The sequence below is a fragment of the Oncorhynchus nerka genome, linkage group LG18 (assembly GCF_034236695.1).
Source record: "Oncorhynchus nerka isolate Pitt River linkage group LG18, Oner_Uvic_2.0, whole genome shotgun sequence".
NCBI lineage: Eukaryota > Metazoa > Chordata > Actinopteri > Salmoniformes > Salmonidae > Oncorhynchus > Oncorhynchus nerka.
The window spans coordinates 50,923,950-50,943,788 of NC_088413.1; the positions used below are offsets into that span (position 1 = coordinate 50,923,950).

General features: G+C 41.4%; 2 protein-coding genes and 2 pseudogenes across 4 annotated transcripts; 2 read left to right on the plus strand and 2 right to left on the minus strand.

Moving 5' to 3' along the window:
• Positions 1–4,511: 4,511 nt before the first annotated feature.
• LOC115146044 (pinin-like) lies at positions 4,512–9,732 on the minus strand. Its single transcript, XM_029687805.2, has 9 exons — positions 9,588–9,732; positions 8,892–8,963; positions 8,726–8,803; positions 7,552–7,627; positions 7,369–7,463; positions 7,189–7,264; positions 6,837–6,992; positions 6,514–6,652; positions 4,512–6,384 (listed from the first exon to the last, which is right to left on the minus strand). The coding sequence occupies exons 1-9, from the start codon at positions 9,698–9,700 to the stop codon at positions 5,108–5,110; spliced, it is 2,082 nt and encodes a 693-aa protein (XP_029543665.2). The 5' UTR covers positions 9,701–9,732; the 3' UTR covers positions 4,512–5,107.
• An 859-nt stretch (positions 9,733–10,591) lies between these two features.
• Positions 10,592–13,195, minus strand: LOC115146608 (gem-associated protein 2-like). Of its 3 annotated transcripts, none has more exons than XM_029688679.2 (10): positions 12,889–13,194; positions 12,695–12,779; positions 12,255–12,344; positions 12,110–12,169; positions 11,913–12,026; positions 11,759–11,803; positions 11,565–11,633; positions 11,368–11,478; positions 11,128–11,186; positions 10,592–11,040 (listed from the first exon to the last, which is right to left on the minus strand). In XM_029688679.2, the coding sequence occupies exons 1-10, from the start codon at positions 13,005–13,007 to the stop codon at positions 11,001–11,003; spliced, it is 792 nt and encodes a 263-aa protein (XP_029544539.1). In that variant the 5' UTR covers positions 13,008–13,194; the 3' UTR covers positions 10,592–11,000. The 3 variants fall into 3 exon arrangements, with proteins under 3 accessions (XP_029544539.1, XP_029544538.1, XP_029544540.1); XM_029688678.2 differs by having other exon boundaries at positions 12,880–13,194; XM_029688680.2 differs by lacking the exon at positions 11,759–11,803 and having other exon boundaries at positions 12,880–13,195.
• LOC135561629 (melanoma inhibitory activity protein 2-like) lies at positions 13,191–16,709 on the plus strand (annotated as a pseudogene).
• Positions 16,710–18,267: 1,558 nt separating this feature from the next.
• Positions 18,268–19,480, plus strand: LOC135561630 (uncharacterized; annotated as a pseudogene).
• Positions 19,481–19,839: the final 359 nt, after the last annotated feature.

The window sequence follows — 19,839 nt, forward strand, 5'->3', positions numbered from 1 at the left end:
ACCCTTCCAGTCATACAGGAAGGATACTGCCCTTGTCGCTGCATCTTGCCCAGAATGACCAGTTAGCTGTTCAACTGGGTAAGGCCCCAGAACTACAACCACAACTGGCTACTTTGTCTCCTCACCCTGTTAGGACACACAGGTCCGGGTCACCTCAAAGACTTTGAATCAACCTTCAGAGGGGGAAAGTTAGACCTGCTATAGTGGCTGACTGTTGTATTAAAGGTTCCTTTCCTGCAACTTGGTTATGCTACTATGGCTACCTTTACACAGGCAGACCAATTCTGATATTATTTCCACAAATTGTTATTTTGACCAATCACATCAGATTTTTTTCAGAGCTGATCTGATTAGTCAAAAACCCAATTAGTGAAAGAATTAACAGAATTGGACTGCCTGTCTAAACACAAGTCTATGTCCTTGTTTCATGAAAAACATTAACACATTGAAAAGGTAGTTGGCTTCAGCTAATCAAACATAACAGAGGCATGGCAGTGCTCATAGTCCTAGTTATAACAAGAGCCGTATGAAACCATTTTAAAGACAGAATGACATAATAAAAATAAAAAACCTGGGCAATTTACATTACCAGTCAAAAGTTTAGACGCACCTACTCATTCAAGGGTTTTTCTTTATTTGTACTATTTCTACATTATAGAATAATAGTGAAGACATCAAAACTATGTATCTCTGTGTTTACCAGTGTTGGGGAGAAGTGAACTGCATGTAGTTTAGTAATTTAACTACATTTTGCAGTAGCTTCATTGTAGTTGAACTTAATTCAAATCTAGGTATTGTTTTCTGTACTTCATTACTATTTTGCTATGTAGTTACCTACTGGAACTACAGTACTCTTTTTTGCCTTGTCACTAGCCTATTATTCCACATCTGTTTATCAGACTGGTCACTCAGTCCCTCCCCTACCCAGCACTCCCTTACTCCACTTACTTCACTTCTGAAATATTGAGAACTGAAGATCTTTCAAATACTTTGACCGTTTTCTCATGCCAGCCTGGAGTGCCAGGGTTCAGTTTTAACACTATTCTATTGGTTCCATTGTGCAAGGCAAGCTCAAAAAGTATTTGAACCCAGGTCTGGTACTGTTTATCCAGCAGTTTTCTTCCGGTGGATCAGTCAGTTGGCTGTTGGGTGGAGGGAGGGAGGATGAGGATCAATAGAAGGGCTGCATTATCCGGCCTCATCAGACGCAGGATGCTAATGAGCCGGGAGAAAGAACAGCTGACTACTCACTTTTGTCCCTTACACACCCCCGGTCTTCTCCAGAGAATCATGCACATCTTCTGGCCAAACACAATATCAAACACCAACCTCCTTAGACAAACAAAGCAGGAAGCCATGGATGCCATACTCAAGAGACCCTGCTGGATTGGACAGGTCCTGAGAAAGAGTGCAGACTCCATCCCAAGAATAGCTGTCCATTGGACTCCAGAAGGCATACGTACAAATTAAATTAAATCAAATGTATTTACAGTGCCTTCAGAAAGTATTCATACCCTTGATTTATTCCACATTTTGTTGAATTCAAAATGGATTACATGTCTTTTTTTTCTCAACCATCTAAACACAATACCCCATAATGACCAAGTGAAAACATGTTTTTAGAAAGTTTTGCAAATTGCTTGAAAATGAAATATAGAAATATATAATTTACATAAGTATTCACACACCTGAGACACCAATACATGTTAGAATCGGCAGCAATTGCAGCTGAGTCTTTCTGGGTAAATATCTAAGAGCTTTACACACCTGGATTATACAATATTTGCATATTATTCTTTTTTTACATTATTCAAGCTCTGTCAAGTCAGTTGTTGATCATTGCTGGACAGCCATTTTCAAGTCTTGCTATAGATTCTCAAGACGATTTAAGTCGAAACTGTGTCTAGGCTAATCAGGAACATTCAATGTCGTCTTGGTAAGCAACTTGTGTATATTTTAGGTTAATGTCCTGCTGAAGGTGAATTTGTCTCCCAGTGTCTGTTGGAAAGCAGACTGAACCAGGTTTTCCTCTAGGATTTGCCTGTGCTTAGCTCTATTCCGTTTATTTGTATCCTAAAAAACTCCCTAGTCCTTGCCGATGACGAGCATACCCATAACATGATGCAGCCACCACTATGCTTAAAAATATGAAGAGCCGTACAGTGATGCATTGGATTTGCACCAAACATAACACATTGTATTCAGTACATAAAGTTAATTTCTTGCCCACATTTATTTCTGTTTTAATTTAGTGCCTTATTGCAAACAGGATGCATGTTTTGAAATATTTTTATTCTGTGCAGGCTTCCTCCTTTACTCTGTCAATTAGGTTCGTGTTGTGGAGTAACTACAATGTTGTTGATTCATCCTCAATTGTCTCCTATCAAAGCCATTAAACTCTGTAACTGTTTTAAAGTCACCATTTGCCTCATGTTGAAATCCCTGAGCGGTTTCCTTCCTTGCTGGCAAATTAGTTAGGAAGGACGCATGTATGTTTGTAGTGACTGGGTGTATTGATACACCATCGAAAGTGTAATTAATAACTTCACCATGCTAAAAGGGATATTCAATGTGTGCTTTTTTTTTTTTACCCATCTACCAATAGGCACCCTTCTTTGCAAGTCATTGGAAAACCTCCCTGGTCTTTGTGGTTGACTCTGTGGTTAAAATTCACTGCTCAAATGAGTGACCTTACAGATCATTGTATGTAGGGGTACAGAGATGAGGTAGTCATTCAGAAATCATGTTGAACACTATTATTAGACCTACGTGACTTAATCCCATTTTTACTCTTGAACTTATTTAGGCTTGCCATAACGATGGGGTTGAATACTTTTTAATTTTAAAAAAAAGTCTAAAAACATGGTCAACTTTGACATTATAAGGTATTGTAAATTAATCCATGTTAAATTCAGGCTATAACACAACAACATGTGGATAAAGTAAATGGGTGCAAATACTTTTTGAAGGCACTAAGAGGTGGAAGCCCAAGACAATGTGGTGGAGAACAATCAAGACCGAGGTCCAACAACAGCTGGGGCACGGTGGAGAAGATGGGCAGAAACAGACAAAAATGGAATGCCTTTGTTGCTGCCCAATGCACAAGCCGGCGTGAAGGTGATTAGTGGGCAATGGAGGAGAAACAAAGTTAGAGTTATATTAAAGGAGTCTTGTTTAGATATATTGTATTACATACATGGCAACACAGTATATGGTTTCAACAAGAACAACTCCGAGCAAAGGGTTAGGGGAAACATCTGCCTTGCTACAGCGATTCAGGGGGAGATCTTGGGGACACAGCTAGACCTCACTATCCACTAGCAGGCCTAGTAAACAACCTTTATCCTTGCACTGACCCCAAATCAAAAGTAAATATTCTATACAGTTAAAAGATAACGAACAACATTGCAATTGATTATGTGGACGCCTGTGTGGCACAGCGGTCTAAGGCACTGAAAGAAGCTTCACTACAGTTCCTGGTTTGATTCCAGGCTGTATCACATCCGGCCGTGATTGGTAGTCCCATAGAGCGGTGCACAATTGGCCTAGGTAGGCCGTCACTGTAAATAAGAATTTGTTCTGAGCAGACTTTCCTAGTTAAATAAAGGTTCGGTTTTAAAAAAAATAACCATTCAGTTCAGCATTGTTTGTCTACGAGTACTCAATGGCTGCATTTACACAGGGAGCACAATTCTGATCTTTTGCCCAGTTATTGGCATGAGCCGATCCTATTGTTCCAAAGATCAATTAGTGGAAAGAAATCTGAATTGGGCTACCTGTGTAAACGCAGCCAGTGAGTCAGCAACAGAAACTCACTGAGGCACTACTGACACCAAGTGGACTTCACAAGTATTGTGTCTCTGGTATAACTAGAACGAAGGACTGACGGCACAAAACATCTATAAAGTCTCAACTTTCTGGGAATTTACATTTCAGAGACATTGTTAATGCCTTTGCATCCAGTGTGATTTGTACAGTTTAACTACATTTGTATGCAGTCACACTACCCAATAACCTTGTTTTAATATTTCCATTTATATGCCAGTTATGAAGAGGGTGGTCAGTCATCTACAAACTTAAATTGTCCATCTGTACATTTAGTACTGGACTCATTCAAATCGCTTTATCTAAGTAATATAACTAACAATAGCATTTGAGAAACACATTACTCTTTGCCTGCACCATGTTTAAATAGGACTACCTTCCATCAAGTCACTTGGCAGACAGCGGTATGAAGGCTGGAACTATGGCAATGAATGACATTACAGATTGAACGTCTGGAACACCATCCTCCATATATCAATGTAAAAAATAAAGTCCTAGTCGGTCAGAGTCTATCCATGAATTCTATGAAACATGTTTCATCAGTTATTCACCTAAAAACATCCTAAAGCGACACTCCGAAATACATGGGAGTCAGGAGTTCAGCATCCTAATTTGCATGTGGCATTTAATGAAACAGGCTGTACAAAAATATCTTGGAGCATTGACATGGAACCATTTCAGACAAGTCAAGTAATCATGTTTTTTTTTTTATTCAATATGCTTAGGTTTCATTTGGACAAAAAAAATATTAACATCACTTTCCAAAACAAGTGTCTTCAACAATGCATAGCTAGACATTGTACATGGTCAGACTGGCTTTATATGGATCAAAAAGCTGTAGGTTACAAGTGTTCAACATTATACAACTGAAAATGCACAATTACCACCAACAGTGGATTCAGAGAATACACCCAGTATGCAACCCACCCTATTCTCATTGCTCCTATGCTTTTGAACAAGTAAAGACATTTATGGGAGAGAAAATGTAAACTTGATGCATCAATTACAGTAAAAGCAGACAACAGTCTAATAAAATAAAAATCGAGGTAAAAGAAGTCCAGAAACCAGAGCAGCAAGACCATGTCAAAACTGACTGGTGACTAGAGAAAAAGCTTGATGATTAAAAACCCACATTATTCGAAGAAAATACACTGAGGCAGTTTAGCTTCCCTCTTCTGGTGAATTGCATTTAAGGAAATCCACAACCTTTCAGTTACGAAAATGTATTTATCAAAAGTAGAAACAAAACTAAGCATGACATGACAGCAGAACTCACTCAACTTTAACGCCTCTTTTCCTTCCTATCTGACTTGCGATCCCTGTCGCCACGAGAGGACCTCTTCCCTGACCGGCTGCCTTCAGAGGTGGTCCTCTTCCTGTCAGACTTGGAGCTCTTATCTTTGGAACCTTTGGATTCACGACCACTGCCCTTGGATGACTTGTGGCTCCTCTCAACTACTGCCTTCTTCCTCTCCCTGTCCCTCTCGGATGGCCTCCTCCTACGTTTCTTGTCCTTCCTCCCTCGGCTGCGGCTCCTGCTAGAAGAGCTGGAGGAGCTGCCACTGGAGGAACTGCTCCTGCTGGAGGAGCCAGTAGAGGAGGAGCCAGAGCTCCCACTGGATGAGGAGCCGGAGGAGCTGCTAGATGAGCTACTGCTGCTTCTGCCACCACCACCCTTCTTGTCCTTTGACTTCTTACGTCCCCTGCTGGCTTCCTTGCTCGGGGGCGCCAGCTCCTTGGGAGCCGCAGCATCATCCTGGGCCTGGGCAGGCTGGGCATTAGTGGTCTGCTTTATGGCACCTTGATCAGCCTCTTGGCTCTGCTCGGTTGTGAGCGGCTCTGGATCCGTTCCCGTCTCCAGTAGGGGGATCTGAACCTCAGGAGCCATAGATGTTACATCAGATACTTCCACACGAGGGTTGCACTCTGAGAGCAGGGGTGTGGCCACTTCTGTACGTGGCTCTTCATCTTCGTTTGGTTGCATTTCAATGCTCTTCTCCTGGCCGTCTGACACAGCTGTGAGGTCCTGACCGTGAAGGGGCTCCTTTTCTGCCTTAACCGGTTGCTGCTCTTCTACTCCTTTCTCATTACCTACCTCCACTGGACTATCCTCCATCTTCTGATCCCCGTCCCTGGCCTGCCCTTCAGCCTCCCTCACTAGTGCAGTACCCTCCATCTGCTCCCCCACATCTCTAAACTCCACTATTCTAGTGTCTTGATTGTCTTCCTCAGCCTCCTCCATCTCATCTGCTTTAGTCCCCCCCTTCTTAGACTCCTGCTCCCCGACTTTCTCTAATGGCTTTTTCTTTCTGTCCTCCTTACGTTTTACACCCTCACCCCCCTCTTCCTCCTCTATTGTTGCCTCATCTTCCTCCTCCATCTCCACATCAAACCTGTTACCTGTCACTTTGACTACCTGACCCGTGGGCTTACCCTCCTCTCGATCTTCTTTCTTCAGGTCCTTACCCAGAGCGGTGTCCCTCTGAGACTGGCGCCGAGGCCGAGCCTCCATCTTATTCAGATGTTCAGCAAATGCCTTGCGTCTCTCCTCAAACATAACTGAAAACAGGGATTTTTTTTATTTATTGTTTATATTCAGTGACACCACAATCCACACCAAGGATAGGAAGTGTATTATGGCTACTTGTTGGAGGGCAGAATAATTTGGCTAATTGCACAATTGCTTACCATTCATTTTTTTCTGAGACTCATCTAAGAGCTTCTGAGTGGCTGAGCACATCCTCCCAGGCAGAAAGAAGATGGGTGGCTTGGTCTTTGTGCGGATGTACTTGACAATTTTTGTGTTGTGCACATTCCACTCCTCTTGCTAGAATACAAAAAAGTTAATGAGCATTCACCCGTCCATTTACATATGGGGAAAACTGTCACACACACAAAGGTTTCATTTCACCTTAGTGCAATGTTATTACAGATTAAAACATTTTATTTTTTGGCACCAGCACAACCAATGAGGTTGAATATTGCTTTCAAGCTTCAAGAAAAGTCTTTACCAACTGAGCAAGCTCCACTTTCTGTTCCAACAGTCTCAGCTCTGTCTGCTTGGCACGCCTCTCCTCAAAGAGCTCTCGTCTTTCGCCCTCTACTTTTTTGCGCTCTTGTTCAGCTTGAACTTCCAATTTTTGTTCAATCTCAATGCGTTTCTTTTGCTGAGAAGAGAGATCAAAAATATATATAAATTCACACATACAATTTCCCCATTGAGCAAATATTCCAAACTATATCCTAACAGCTGGAATAATTTTCACCAAGCTAGCTCGAAGGCTAATTCTGTAAGGTGACTTTCATGCATTTACTGTATTAGAGTACTAGTTCACCAGTGTTAAGAGTAAACAATATTCCTACCCTATCCGTTGCCACATTAGATTCCTGCTTGAATTTCTGTAATGTTCCCATCAACAGGCCAAACATGCGTCGATTCCTATAGGGAAAAAGGACAAAACAAAGAATAACATTTACATGATTTCTTGGAGATACACAAACTAAAGACCATTATTTCCCTAAGCATGTACAATGACATGTTACCTTTGTTTTCCCCTCTCATCCATGGTCTGATCCTGGATCAGGTCTCGACGTGTACGCTCCTTGGAGGTAGCTACTACTGATGACTGCAACACTGGCTGTGTTTGGACAAAGGCAAGTGGAGAGTTGGACTTTTAAAAGATCAAGGTAAAAGAGTCAGACAGTGAGTGTATAATGATGGTCTACCTTTTTGACATCGTCATCATCTTCAGCGTCGCTGTCATGGCGTGAATCTCTCCTCCCTCTCTGGTCACCGGCCAGCCTATACAACAAAGACACGAGCAACACAAGTGTGTGATTAACAGGCCACATCAAATAGAAACCCATTTGAATGCCACCAGGTGTAGGACAATACCTTTTTAGGAGTGCCCACCGCCGATTAATTGACGCCATATGGAAGTGACTGCAATAATCATGCAACAAGGAATGACAGCCTACTAAGTGAAAGTTGGGTTCTTGCACAAGATAAGTCTGCCTTGTCAATACCCTCAGTGTCTATTAGTTTCACTTGTCTGTGCATCCATCCTGTGTACGGTAACTAGCAGATTTGCACTGGTTTTAGAATCTTTTTGTTAACTACTCAACCAAGCATTCGAAAATGAGGGAAGCAAAAATGACTTCATCTTCAAAATTCTTAATCTCTTTAGAGGACATGTATGAGATCTGTCAATTTTATTTTGCTGGATTAATCCCTAAAACATCCTAACACACTGCGAGCCAGTACCAGTTGATCAATTGTTGCAACCGAGAGAGCAAGCTCAAGACAGAGTGGACAGGCAGAGTAAGGAGATTATGCAATTGAAAGACAACTTGAACCAACCTCACTGCATACCCAGTGTGATTTATAGAGGATATTTACATGTTCTGACAACGCAATGTTTTAAATTTGTCTAATTTATAAAACAAAATTAAAAAACATTTTCCCACGCGCTGCAGATGGCTGTATCGATCCACTAATACAGCAGTAGTAAAGGCCCAGCGCACTAACATAACATTTGTCAAAGAAAAATCCCTGTGCTGCAGACTGCTATATCAGTCAGTTATTATTAATAATAACAATAACAACTACTTTTTAAATGTAACCTTTATTTAACTAGGCAAGTCAGTAATAAGAACAAATTCTTATTAAGAATGACGGCCTATAAATGCCAAAACCGGACAATGCTGGGTCAATTGTGCGCCGCTCTATGGGACTCCCTACAGCCTGGATTCCTAATACAAGAAGGCCCATTGAGTATTGTTTTTATATACATTTTTATTACGATTTTTTCAGGGGGTGTTGTAACACCCCTACTTCCCATGACTATGGACTCATCTCCACTACATCTGGAAATGGGCTAGATCTACAGATTACTCTTACCTCAGGAGGGCCCCTTCAATATCCCTCTGTTTCACTGGGGGTCCTCCTGGTCCACCGCTGATGTCGGAGAGTCCACGCCTGCAGACAAATACAAAATAAAGCTCAATGAATTACAAACATCACACATACTGTTGGAGATAAAGCCTAAATATGAAATATGTTTTACCTCAACAAGTTGATTCCTCGCCCCCTACCTCCTCCAACACCTGGGATGGTTGACCGTCTAACTTGGCCGGGTCTGTAAGGAAAGCAGAGAAATTACATTTACATTTAAGTCATTTAGCAGACGCTCTTATCCATAACGTTACATTTAATATAGATGACCAGAGCTAGCTGTAACTATCATTGTTTTTAGGAAAACGTAGCCAACGTTACATAGGGGGCAGGGTTGGAGGTATAGAATAAAAAAGATAAATTAATGTGGCATAGCTAACTACTGTTACTTCAAGTAACGTTAGTTACTCTGACTAGTCTGGAAATTAAACTGAAACGAAACTAGCCAGCCAAAGGACACTAGCGAGCAACAACCGAGTAGCTAGCCAACTTGCTAACTTTACCAGTTGAACAATATATGGACATAACGTTAGCTAAGTAAAAAACAGTAACTTTCGTTACCTAACTATAGTAATTGCATAAGTATTTGTAATTGCAGCTAGCTAGCCAATTAGCACACGGCCGATTCCATTCGACAGCACAGGCACGCAACCAAGCGGCTAGCTGGTTATGCACGAGAATGGAAGATGCCATTTTTGTCGTGGGATTGGCATTTGTTGCTAGCTATTCAGCATAGTTAGCAAAAGAGAACGAACGAATGCTGAAAAGGTTATTACAATTTAAGTTTTAAAATTTATTTTTGTCATACCTCAATTCATTAGGATCCCGACCAGTTAATTTACGAATATTATCGTCTACATTTTTCAAACTCTCTTTCGCTTTCTCAAGCTGGGCTTGCAAAGATCCCACTGCCACCGCCATCTTAGCTACAGTAACTGCCTTTCCTCGCGGGCACGCCAGATAAGTGTTGGTCGCTCGTCGCAAAGCATCACTGGGTGATAAGCGCGTTTCACTATCTTGATTGACAACTCAAAAGCCCAATCCGCAACTTCGTAATCTAAACGCACACGGCCATAAATTATAAGCTTTCTCCAGTCAACAACGTCCATTAGTTTGTTGATCAATGAATGATTTTGATAATGATAAATAATTTGTAATTTGGTTGTTTTGGTCCTAGAGATACACCACAAAACAGTGGAGCCTAAAATATCTGGTAACAGTCACTAAAACACTCATTCAGAATAAAAGGATGTCCAATGTCTTTATGGCATACAGTTTTTCTTGATGGTACAGAGCAGTGGTGGGCTTGTAGAGATGCAAGTGTAACCGATGTGAAATGGCTAGCTAGTTAGCGGTGGTGCCCGCTATTAGCGTTTTAATCGGTGATGTCACTCACTCTGAGACCTTGAAGTAGTGGTTCCCCTTGCTCTGCAAGGGCCCCGTTAGTGACTGTGGTTGATGTGTGCAGAGGGTCCCTGGTTCGAGCCCAGGTTGGGGCGAGGAGAGGGACGGAAGCTATACTGTTACATTGATTCTGTTGACCCGAATCACTGGTTGCTGTGGAAAAGGGGGGTGAGTGTAACCGATGTGAAATGGCTAGCTAGTTAGCGGTGGTGCGTGCTAATAGCGTTTCAATCGGTGACATCACTCTCTTTGAGACCTTGAAGTAGTGGTTCCCCTTGCTTTGCAAGGGCCGTGGAGCGCTAGGTAACGATGCTTCGAGGGTGACTGTTGATGTGTGCAGAGGGTCCCTGGTTCAAGCCCAGATTGGGGCGAGGAAAGGAAGCTGTACTGTTACACAAGCCACAACAATTGTGAAAGCAAACATTTTATTTAATTCCAGCAATAGCAGAAACTGAACACAAACTGTAATAGAAAAAAATAAACTGTCTAATTGCACCAGGTAGCCTAGCAGTTAAGAGCATTGGACCAGTAACCAAAAGTCACTGGTTTGAATGCTGAGCAGACTAAGTTAAAAATATGCTGATGTGCCCTTAAGTAAGGTACTTTACCCTAATTGCTTCTGTAAGTCACTCTGGATAAGAGTGTTTGCTAAATGCCAAATCTATTGGGTCAAATGTTCTCCATAAGACTCAATAGTTGCTTTATCTGAAGGCTTCAAATTGCCACAGATCCTAAATCGGAGCATGGTGATGGGTTCATAGAGCTACAGCTCATGGGGTGATGAGTTCCAGCCTGATCGTGGATTTCATCAACCCGTTTAGTCCTCCTTATCGGCCAAGTCGTTTTGATCAAAGTACCTATGTAAAAAATAAAAATAAATCAAACATGAGCAATCAAATGACACTATTTCCTGGCTATGAGTTTGTGAAGTCAAATAAATTTACCTAGCAACAAGGCAGATCATCAAGTTGAGAGGAGACAACCTTTCATCTTCTTGGTGTTCCTGTAATGGGAAAGAAAGAAACAAAATAATTACTATAATATACTCTGTTCATCATTATCAAATATTATCATGCAAACATTTGAGCATCTAACATTAATGTAGTTACATTGTAATTCTCCATAAGGAAGTTGGTTTGCAACCTTTCATCTCAACATTAATACAAGGCACTATATCACCCTACCAGATTGGTCCGCACTTCAGAACTCCGTCTGGCCAGCTGTCTTATTAGAGAATGTGCTTCAGGGAGGAGAGGTTTCTCAAGGCAAGCCAGCAGTGCATACTGCCATCTTCCCTAGAGAAGTTGAGCACATATTAGCCACGAAAGCATTAAAAAATGCACAAATTCTGTATTGATAATATTAAAGAAACTGAACTCACTAACTGTGGGACAAACTCTCTCTCTTCAAACCAGTTTACCAAGTACTCCAAAACTGCAGAGACTGTGGCCTAGAAGGGAATAATAATTTAGAGAGTGTCAAACACAAGTATTGTCATTTAGGTAATGAAAGAAAGCATCAATTGATGAGAAATTAGTGTAGTAAGTATCATGCCAATGCTGCGAAAACATTCACCTGATTTAACCTGCTCACTATGCTAAGGAAAGGTGGAAAACCAACCTGGTGAAACAGGTGGGTAAATGTCAAACATGATTCATGTCCATTTTTACACAGAAATCCTGCAAGATGCATCACTTAAATATTTCCTCTGTGGTCTATATACAGTTACCTTCACATAATCAAGGCCTGGATCTTCAGTAACATGGTCAGTTGGAGGAGAGTTCAGATAAACATTTTCACCCAGGCAGAACTTTTTCCATTGTTCCTCTGCATCCTGTTTTGGCTAGATACAGAACACGTACTGTAAGGTTGCTGTATTTTACAATTCACTTTTCCAACAACAACAAAAATCATCCTCATACTTACCATTAACACATTGTCATCTAAAGCTTGACCACTCCAGTGTAGTCTGTGCTTACTGATACTCTGCAAGTAGTAAAACATTATCAGAATAAGTCACTTCAAAACAAAGCGACAAACAACTCTAAAGGGTAGTCAAATCTATAGTTACCCGTCTTATTTCTGAGAAGTTGGTGACTTGCTCTCGCTGCCATTTTAAACTTGGTGAAAATCCTTGTGGAGCAGCTTGGCAACCCATGAGCTACCAAATAGAAGATTTGACAGGAAATTATACAGACAGACTCTCTTGCTCTATCTCCCCTTTATACATGTTTTATTTACTTATTTTATTAGGCAAGTCAGATAAGAACAAATTCTTATTTACAATGATGTCCTACACCAGCCAAACCTGAACGATGCTGGGCCAATTGTGCACCTCCCTATGGGACACAGCCTGGATTCGAATCAGGGTGTCTGTAGTGACGGCTCTAGCACTGAGATGCAGTGCCTTAGACCGCAGTGCCCCTCGGGAGCCCAAAAAATATCTGCCTTGGCTGGGAAAAATCAAGACCGTAGGCTACATTTAATTTGTGTCAGTGTGGTGAAACTTACCGACACATTCACTGTCTGTTTCTTTCTCAATTTCTTTGGATCAATCTTAGCCACCACAACATCTGGACAGAGAGACGCCTCTAATCTGAAAATGAGAAAGGCAGTGTTGTTTTTACTTACGTGAATGCGTGTTTCCTGATCATATGCGTGAAAAAAATATCAAAAGACCGAGCTGAGGGACTTACTGAACCTGCCTCAAATATTCCTGGGGATTTCTTGGAGGCTCGTTAAGATTGACGTCTTCCCCCGTTTCAATGCCGCATGTTTCCACAGGCAGAAGCCTTGGCATCAGTTCCTCCGCGTCAGATTTCATGATGATGCTGCAAACCTTATGGTCAGTGTCAGACTGATACAATGTTAAATTAACCAATGACCGTTGCACTTACTATTGTACTTCTTAAAATACCACTTTATAAAGGTTGTTATGTTGGATAACGACACAAGTCTCACATCAAAACAAACGTTGTCGCCATCTTGTTCGACTTTCGAATCAATCATGACGCATATAGAACGCGCCCGTTGCCATGGAGATTTAAAGAAGATGCTGCACGTGTATTTTGCATTCTAAGTTCCACAGGTCAAAGTCGAAAATAGAATGTTCCACATATTTTTTTCTAACTAAATCTACTACGCCATAAGGACTATACGAATAGTTTAAATCACTTGAAGGGAGATAGTTATAAAATCATTGGTTGTTTGTGTTTCTTAATGATCAGCTCTTAATACAATTAAATTGGTATCTTGTTACAAATTAATCATTACCCCTCTCAGTTACATTGTATCTTGAATCCCTCATTTAGCTATTGAAACGTCTATACTTGTTGAGATGTGACATCAACAGCTTGAAGGCACTGTCAATTTGACACTATGGAATTCAATGCAACCTGACTGTTCATCTCAAGGACTGCTTTAGTCAGGTTTTACATTACTGGACTTTCCAACATCAATATGGCTATTTCAACGATATACCTTTGGACATTTACTATTTGTATTTTTCCAACTCTAACTTGGGGATTATGAAAGTAAGTATATTTGTGTCATTCTCAAAACTTTTGGCCACGGCTGTACACAACAAGAGAAGAAAGAAATATGTATCTCATATAACAAATACATTTTTTCTATCCTTTCCTGTAAAGTAAAAATTCCTATGATTTTTTATTTATTTATTTTTATTTAACCTTTATTTAACCAGGTAGGCTAGTTGAGAACAAGTTCTCATTTGCAACTGCGACCTGGCCAAGATAAAGCATAGCAATTCGACACATACAACAACACAGAGTTACACATGGAATAAACAAAACAGTCAATAATAAAGTAGAACAAAAGAAAAGAAAAAGGCAAGAAATAGGCCATGGTGGAGAAGTAATTACAATATAGCAATTAAACACTGGAATGGTAGATGTGCAGAAGATGAATGTGCAAGTAGAGATACTTGGGTGCAAAGGAGCAAGATAAATAAATAAATACACTATAGGGATGAGGTAGGTAGATAGATGGGCTGTTTACAGATGGGCTATGTACAGTTGCAGTGATCTGTGAGCTGCTCTGACAGCTGGCGCTTAAAGGTAGTGACGGAGATATGAGTCTCCAGCTTCAGAGATTTTTTCAGTTCGTTCCAGTCATTGGCAACAGAGAACTGGAAGGAAAGACGAACAAATGAGGAATTGGCTTTGGGGGTGACCAGTGAGATATACCTTCTGGAGCACGTGCTACGAGTGGGTGCTGCTATGGTGACCAGTGAGCTGAGATAAGGCGGGGCTTTACCTAGCAGAGACTTGTAGATAACGTGTAGCCCCTGGGTTTTGCGACGAGTATGAAGCGAGGGCCAACCAACGAGAGAGTACAGGTCGCAATGTTGGGTAGTGTATGGGGCTTTGGTGACAAAACGGATGGCACTGTGATAGACTGCATCCAGTTTGTTGAGTAGTGTTGGAGGCTATTTTATAGATGACATCACCGAAGTCGAGGATCGGTAGGATGGTCAGTTTTACGAGGGTATGTTTGGCAGCATGAGTGAAGGATGCTTTGTTGAGATATAGGAAGCCGATTCTAGATTTAATTTTGGTTTGGAGATGCTTAATGTGAGTCTGTAAGGAGAGTTTACAGTCTAACCAGACACCTAGGTATTTGTAGTTGTCCACGTATTCTAAGTCAGAACCATCCAGAGTAGTGATGCTGGACGGGCGTGCAAGTGCGGGCAGTGATCGGTTGAATAGCATGTATTTCGTTTTATTTGCATTTAAGAGCAGTTGGAGGCCACGGAAGGAGAGTTGTATGGCATTGAAACTCGTCTGGAGGTTAGTTAACACAGTGTCCAAAGAGGGGCCAGAAGTATACAGAATGGTGTCGTCTGTCGTCTGATGACCTTATGTGACTTTTCATAGGCTTTCTGAGTCGGGTCAGGGTCACTAGAGCATCGGGGAGAGGACTGTAGATTCCTTAACTTCTAAATAGGGGATGTAGTATTTGTTTACCACAAACTCAGTGGTAAAGGAGATGATCTATGTACAGGAAGTGTAAGCGTTTTTCATTTACAACCCATATTTTTACAGAAAAGTACCACAATACAACTAAAATTACGATCAATTACATATATTTTGTTGAATGTGAAATATGCAATAATGTCTGTGCGCTAAACTGTATTTCAGATTGATAGACGATATTGGTATTTTCTAAAATATGCTGTGAAAATTTAGGAAATGTATGCAAATCACAGAGAAAGAAGTAGCCACACAGGTAATCTTTGCAGTGCTCTATGCATTTCCGTTTTGGGCCTGTATATCTGTACTGAAAGTATGTAAATTAAAGGGTGAATAATCTGTGCTTTAAACCTTTCTATTAAAGACATTCTGTTAAAGCTCTTCTTCTGTTCCTTCCAGAAACATGACTTCTTCTGCATTGATGAGTATGGCACATTAATTGATAATGACTCCAGTGAGTGGGACAATGAAGTCTATATCGGTTCAGAATTTCAAGAGATCACCACCAATAATGCTCCAGAATCTAAAACTTCCAAAGATGTCTTTGTGTCCAAACATTCATCACAGAGCAGTGATGAAACAAGAACAAAGATGCCAATCAGGTCAGAATGGAAGACTTTTCCATGGATACCAAACCTGCACCTAGCGAAAAAGGTGGGTCTCAGTGGATTGACTCTACAGTAACTGGATTGCTTGGTTTAGGTGGGGAAAGCCCTGATGATTCCAAAGATGACAACCCAGAACAGTCTTTCAAGAGAAGGAAACGTGCTTTGGACATTGATGGGAACCAATTGGAGGAAGAGACAAAGCAGACCGAAATGTCCGTCTGGTTTGGAGATGGACTGACTAGTGCCTTCAGTTTTGATGAAAAAGCTCCAGAGGAAAGGAAGTGGAAGAGCAACCCCCAACTTCTAACTCCTGGTTGAATATTGGCAATAGAGATGTCTTATATTTTGTCAGTCTTATCAGGATAAAGTTGAAGAGAGAGTACCAGCAGCAGGCAGAGAGGAAAACATTGATCCAGATGAAATGATATAACAGACCCACAGGACCTTGACATAAGTCAGTCTCATCATGATGCTACAGTGGAGCAAATAAAATAAACAGAGCACCACAGAGATGATGACACTGGTAAGGAGACAGAGAGAACAGACACACACCCCTCAAAACCTGTTGGGGATTATGACGACGGTCAAAAAGACCGTCAGGAAGAAATGGTGGTGAATTTAGAAAAGAGGAAGATGCAGGGTGGTATGGCAGAATCTATAACAATATTGCAGGCCTTTATGGGGAACAGGATAATGAAGAGGAGGAGAATATAGTTATAGACAAGGATAAAGAGTATAAAGATATCAGCCTTCAGTCAGAAGTCTCAGTCTGTCTTCTCATCCATGTTTGACACTCTGGCATCACTGTTTCAGGCAGATACAGATTATAAAAATGCTCAAATTGATGAGGTAACAGATATAAAACCGGCAGCCGCAGATGCCAATAGAGAGATCTCCGCTACTCCTCAGATGGCTATCCCAAAATGATGGTAATGACAGCAATGAGGCTCCACATCCCCCTCCATTAGATATACAGTGGGGAGAACAAGTATTTGATACCCTGCCGATTTTGCAGGTTTTGCTACTTACAAAGCATGTAGAGGTCTGTAATTTTTATCATAGGTACGTACACTTCAACTGTGAGAGACGGAATCTAAAACAAAAATCCAGAAAATCACATTGTATGATTTTTAAGTATTTGATCGCCTACCAACCAGTAAGAATTCCGGCTCTCACAGACCTGTTAGTTTTTCTTTAAGAAGCCTTCCTGTTCTCCACTCATTACCTGTATTAACTGCACCTGATTGAACTCGTTACCTGTATAAAAGACACCTGTCCACACACTCAATCAAACAGACTCCAACCTCTCCACAATGGCCAAGACCAGAGAGCTGTGTAAGGACATAAGGGATAAAATTGTAGACCTGCACAAGGCTGGGATGGGCTAAAGGACAATAGGCAAGCAGCTTGGTGAGAAGGCAACAACTGTTGGTGCAATTATTAGAAAATGGAAGAAGTTCAAGATGACGGTCAATCACCCTCGGTCTGGGGCTCCATGCAAGATCTCACCTCTTGGGGCATCAATGATCATGAGGAAGGTGAGGGATCAGCCCAGAACTACACGGCAGGACCTGGTCAATGACCTGAAGAGAGCTGGGACCACAGTCTCAAAGAAGACCATTAGTAACACACTACGCCGCCATGTATTAAAATCCTGCAGCACACGCAAGGTCCCCCTGCTCAAGCCAGCGCATGTCCAGGCCCGTCTGAAGTTTGCCAATGGCAATCTGGATGATCCAGAGGAGGAATGGGAGAAGGTCATGTGGTCTGATGAGACAAAAAGCTTTTTGGTCTAAACTCCACTCGCTGTGTTTGGAGGAAGAAGAAGGATGAGTACAACCCCAGAACACCATCCCAACCGTGAAGCATGTAGGTGGAAACATCATTCTTTGGGGATGCTTTTCTGCAAAGGGGACAGGACGACTGCACCGTATTGCGGGGAGGATGGATGGGGCCATGTATCACGAGATCTTGGCCAACAACCTCCTTCCCTCAGTAAGAGCATTGAAGATGGGTCGTGGCTGGGTCTTCCAGCATGACAACGACCAGAAACACACAGCCAGGGCAACTAAGGAGTGGCTCCGTAAGAAGCATCTCAAGGTCCTGGAGTGGCCTAGCCAGTCTCCAGACCTGAACCCAAGAGAAAATCTTTAGAGGGAGCTGAAAGTCCGTATTGCCAAGCGACAGCCCCGAAACCTGAAGGATCTGGAGAAGGTCTGTATGGAGGAGTGGGCCAAAATCCCTGCTGCAGTGTGTGCAAACCTGGTCAAGAACTACAGGAAACGTATGATCTCTGTAATTGCAAACAAAGGTTTATGTACCAAATATTAAGTTCAGCTTTTCTGATGTATCAAATACTTATGTCATGCAATAAAATGCAAATTAATTACTTAAAAATCATACAATGTGATTTTCTGGATTTTTGATTTTAGATTCTGTCTCTCACAGTTGAAGTGTACCTATGATAAAAATTACAGACCTCTACATGCTTTGTAAGTGGGAAAACCTGCAAAATCGGCAGTGCATCAAATACTTGTTCTCTCCACTGTAGGTAAGGTTCAGAGTGCTAATGAAATACAGGAGGCATTCAAAAAGCTCTTGACACTAGCAAGAATATTTAATTGTCCCACGACCCTCAATTAAAGAACACAACTGGCATACTGAATCTTGAAGTTGATACAGCTATCGCTGAGATCAGTGAAAATGATGAGCATAACTCTGCAGGTAGATTAGAGTTAGATGATGTCACCACCACTAATGAACCTTTCAGTTCTCGTGGAGATGTAGAGCCAAACCAATTTGTGTTGGACAATGAGGATGTGCGAAAATCAACTGTGCTCCTCAATGGGCTTATGCATTCAAGTGATGGAGATGTCTCTAATCACCATCAAGAGAGTCCTGCTGCTGACCTCTGAAAATAGCCTAGATGATGGTGAGCCTGATCATTCAGTTGGTCAGAACGTTTTAGAAGGCTCAGGGACTTCAAATCTATCTGATTTTACTCTTATTCAGACAAAATCAGAAATATTAACAGAGGAGCTACCTGATGTATCAAAGGACACGTCTGTAATGCATGCTAACGTGGAGGACATTGACACTACAGGCATTAAAGTGGTCTCATCCAATCAGACAGGAGAGGATAGTATTCTAGTGTCTCAGTGCCCGGCAGAAGAGGACAGTGATAATCAGACAAACACGCCAGCTACTGATGATGCTTCAGTGCTGGAGGAAATTGCACAGACACCTGACCCCTATCTGCATAATGCTGATATAGCTGAATCTATTCTGAATCTATCCCTAGCTGAACCTGTCACTGAAAATGTCTCAGGACAGGAAGGACATCATTTGATTACCTCAAGTGAGGAGGTGGATAAGTAAGGACTAGAATGAGAATACATTCAAGGCACCAGATAAGAATGTTCATGTTGAAGAAATCGACAAAGATTCAGTTTCTCTGAAAGACTCGTTCTCTTCTAAACTATGAGGGGAGTAATTCCAATGTAATGTAAGTTGTTGATCAAGAAGAATTTCTCTCCTCTGATCATTCCAAGGAGTGGCACGAGGCTGATCCCATAGATACAGTAGGGTTGATAAACATAACCCATGACCCAACGTTAGACTCAACTATACTAAATGATGACACTACAAGTAACAAACTTTTATCTGATAAAGCCAATGATGGTAGGGAATGTAATTGAGGACAAAAATCTGCCACAAGAAAACAGGAATCAGATGGATGACAGTAATCACATCTAAGAGTCAGTAGCAAGGAAATACTTTCAAAAAGGACCAAAGGATTGCATAATAAGATCAGTCTTGAGAAGGAGAGAGCACAGGAATTAGGCCAACAGGATAGCGAAACCGATGATGGGCGAATTAGCTTATGAAAATTTACGTGCAGTCAATCAGCTTTCCCCCACTGATGAAGCTAATGATGTCATTACTCTGTCAGAGAGAACAGTAGACCATGATACATTGTATTCAGGTGAGAATTTCCTTTCAGATAGTTGTTCTAATTATCAAGAATTATCAGAACTAAAGGGATGAGAAGAAGAAT